Genomic DNA, 2,500 nt, shown 5'->3' on the forward strand with positions numbered 1-2,500 from the left:
TATATCTTTCCTGTCATTAGGTGCTTCGTGTTGATTATTACAAATGTCCTGCATCCCACGCGGATCTAATATTTGCATATATTAAATAAAACTTGTTTGCTTTCCTGAATTCTAGGTTGATCGAAATTTTAGTGAATAGACCTCTTTATAAAACAGTGCTAAGTGAATCCAAAAAGCCAAGCGAAGTGATTATCAAGAACTATAAACGAAGGGAATTTTCGCCTTTTATTGAGGTCACTATTGCAAGAAAATGAAAATTAAAAGATTTGGTCTCCATAAGTACGCGTCTTTTTACGCAAACATCGAGTGAGGAAACTCGCCCGTTTAATACTAGAGCGTAGAAAACAATTTCCTTTTCTTGGTTGCTTGACGCAATCAGGGACAAATTTAAATGTGAAGAAAGGTTGAAAGCTTTTAAAAATTGAGCATTTGAAGGGGTCTTGTGAACAATTTTTCTTTATTCATCCCTTTTTACAGTATTATGAAAACCTTAAACGATTCTTTCACAACGCTTTACACGCAGGCAGAATAATGTTAACCAAAAAAAAAAGCCTCAGACGTTTTCAGGCTTTCAAATGACACTTACCAGTCTTTGGCCACTTCCAAACTTGGCCCATGTACGCTGTTAAAAGCAATTTTCTTTTCAAATTCAAGAGACGACGAGGAGTTTATGCTGGAAATGATGAGTGTTGCTTTTAAGAATATTATGAATTTCAATACTAGCTGTCCTTGTACAGTCACCTGGAGTATGGCAACACCTCTACAAAACTAACTTAGTTTCTTTGCGGGTTTTCAAGCTTGTACGTGATCAATTATTAAAGCATACCAATTTCATTTCGTTCTGTCTACAGGTCTTTGTCGCCAACTATCAATTTAAACGAACTAAACTTAACTTTGTAGGGAACTATTACACTTTGTAATTGAAATGATATCTGAGTTACTTCCTCATTTCGCTTGGACCTGGCCGCCCACTGAGAAGTCTAAGAGGCAGATGCGAAAGCCGGGGGAAAGGAGGGAATTTGCATTTAAAGCGACAAAACAGCATTTCTTCCCATGGCACAGCAAAGCAAATAACTGATACGACCCAGAAACCTCTATTGCAGTATTATTCGCTTTTTGACCTGTATCCATAACAGTTGTATACATCTCACATCTTTTTTTTCCTTTGCCGATAAATTTCACGCTCAGTTAGACCATTACCTACCTTGGTGTACTTTTGGTAAAAGGTTCTTCTCAAATGTGTAGGTAATAAGATATTTCATTTATGTTTAGAACTGAAAGTCATAGCTTCAAACGTTTAAGGCCAGGTACTTAATAGCTTTCTTAGTATAAATGAAAGCACGATTTTTCAAATGAGCGCATGATACTTAAACCCAATCCATTAGAACGTGAAAAAAGATCATAATGAAGAAGTTTTTACCGGAACCACTCATTGTAAGGGGGGACTTAGCAGTATCACACATTACTTTTTAAAAATGCTTTTAAAAGATGGCATTGATCAAAGAGAGTCAGTTTTAGAAACCAAACAAAGAAGCAACCGAATTCTAAAATAGAAAGTTGACAAAGTGCATTTCGCCAAAAGTAAATAAACCGTCTGTCTTTGAGGGCGCCGAAAGATTAATTTTGATTTGCATACTGATGATACTTTTTGTAATAGGTAAGATTATAAGAATTTGATGAACCTAAAAAAGAGCATTCTTTTGATGGTGGATAAGTTATGTTATATTGACAGGAATATACGAAGAATCAGAGGGAGCTTTGGGAAAAATTGATTCAGTGAATCCATTCTCTGGGATTTGCATTGTGGTTCCCTTGTTCCATATAACTTGCCCACTGCTCCACATGTTGGTTTGAATTTGTATTTAATCTTTTTGTTCAGAGAATATTATAAATAACTAGGATTTCAAAATAGTGAAAAAAACTCGACGAGAAACGTATATGCTTCAAAGAACTCTCAAAATATTTTCTGATGAAAGTGTTTTAGTTGAAATTTGTAATTCTAAATTTTGGGCTTCTTCTTCATACTCAGACGTCATTAATATACACTAAAAAATACATCCCGCAGAGCCGTTCTTTTTCATTTCCTTTACTTTTCAAAATTAACATGGATAAAAACATGCTGTAATGGCTGCCATAAGCAGTATCGTTTCTAGACCTTTCAAAGGACGTCAAAGTCTTCAGGGACGTACAATTCGTTTAACTTAATTCAGGAGCTAAAAGCTTGCGGGCTTGTTAAATTGTCCAAGACGCATCTATTGCTGTAAAAAGTGAAGAAATAGGCAGAAACCTGATGCTTTAGGTCTTGCTTCTCGAGCGACGGAAATGATTTTCTTAATGATCAACCAGTCAACTGATTCCTGGCCAATGTTTTTCCGAATTCTTTACAGATCTAATTTCTGCGAGGATTTTCATTCAGGTCCAAAGGCCACCACATCTGTAAGGTTTGAGTAACTTTGGCGGAAACTTTGAAAATCCTGGGTTACGTTTGCATAGTAATTTT

At 35.8% G+C, this 2,500-nt stretch overlaps 1 protein-coding gene and 1 long non-coding RNA gene across 2 annotated transcripts in view; one reads left to right on the forward strand and one right to left on the reverse strand.

The window, feature by feature from the left end:
* Nucleotides 1–617, reverse strand: part of LOC149034119 (uncharacterized) — a 20,246-nt gene extending 19,629 nt beyond the window's left edge. The window contains exon 1 of the mRNA XM_089193764.1: nucleotides 587–617. Within this exon, the coding sequence (XP_089049890.1) occupies nucleotides 587–617 (31 nt within the window). The remainder of the gene's footprint in view (nucleotides 1–586) is intronic.
* LOC149034118 (uncharacterized) overlaps nucleotides 1–1,607 on the forward strand; it is a 32,016-nt gene extending 30,409 nt beyond the window's left edge. The window contains exon 2 of the long non-coding RNA XR_016182968.1: nucleotides 852–1,607. This is a non-coding gene — a long non-coding RNA (uncharacterized LOC149034118). The remainder of the gene's footprint in view (nucleotides 1–851) is intronic.
* The last annotated feature ends 893 nt before the right edge of the window (nucleotides 1,608–2,500 follow it).

Source organism: Pocillopora damicornis, chromosome 14, assembly GCF_964200805.1.
Source record: "Pocillopora damicornis chromosome 14, jaPocDami1.2, whole genome shotgun sequence".
In the NCBI taxonomy this organism is placed as follows: Eukaryota; Metazoa; Cnidaria; class Anthozoa; order Scleractinia; family Pocilloporidae; genus Pocillopora; species Pocillopora damicornis.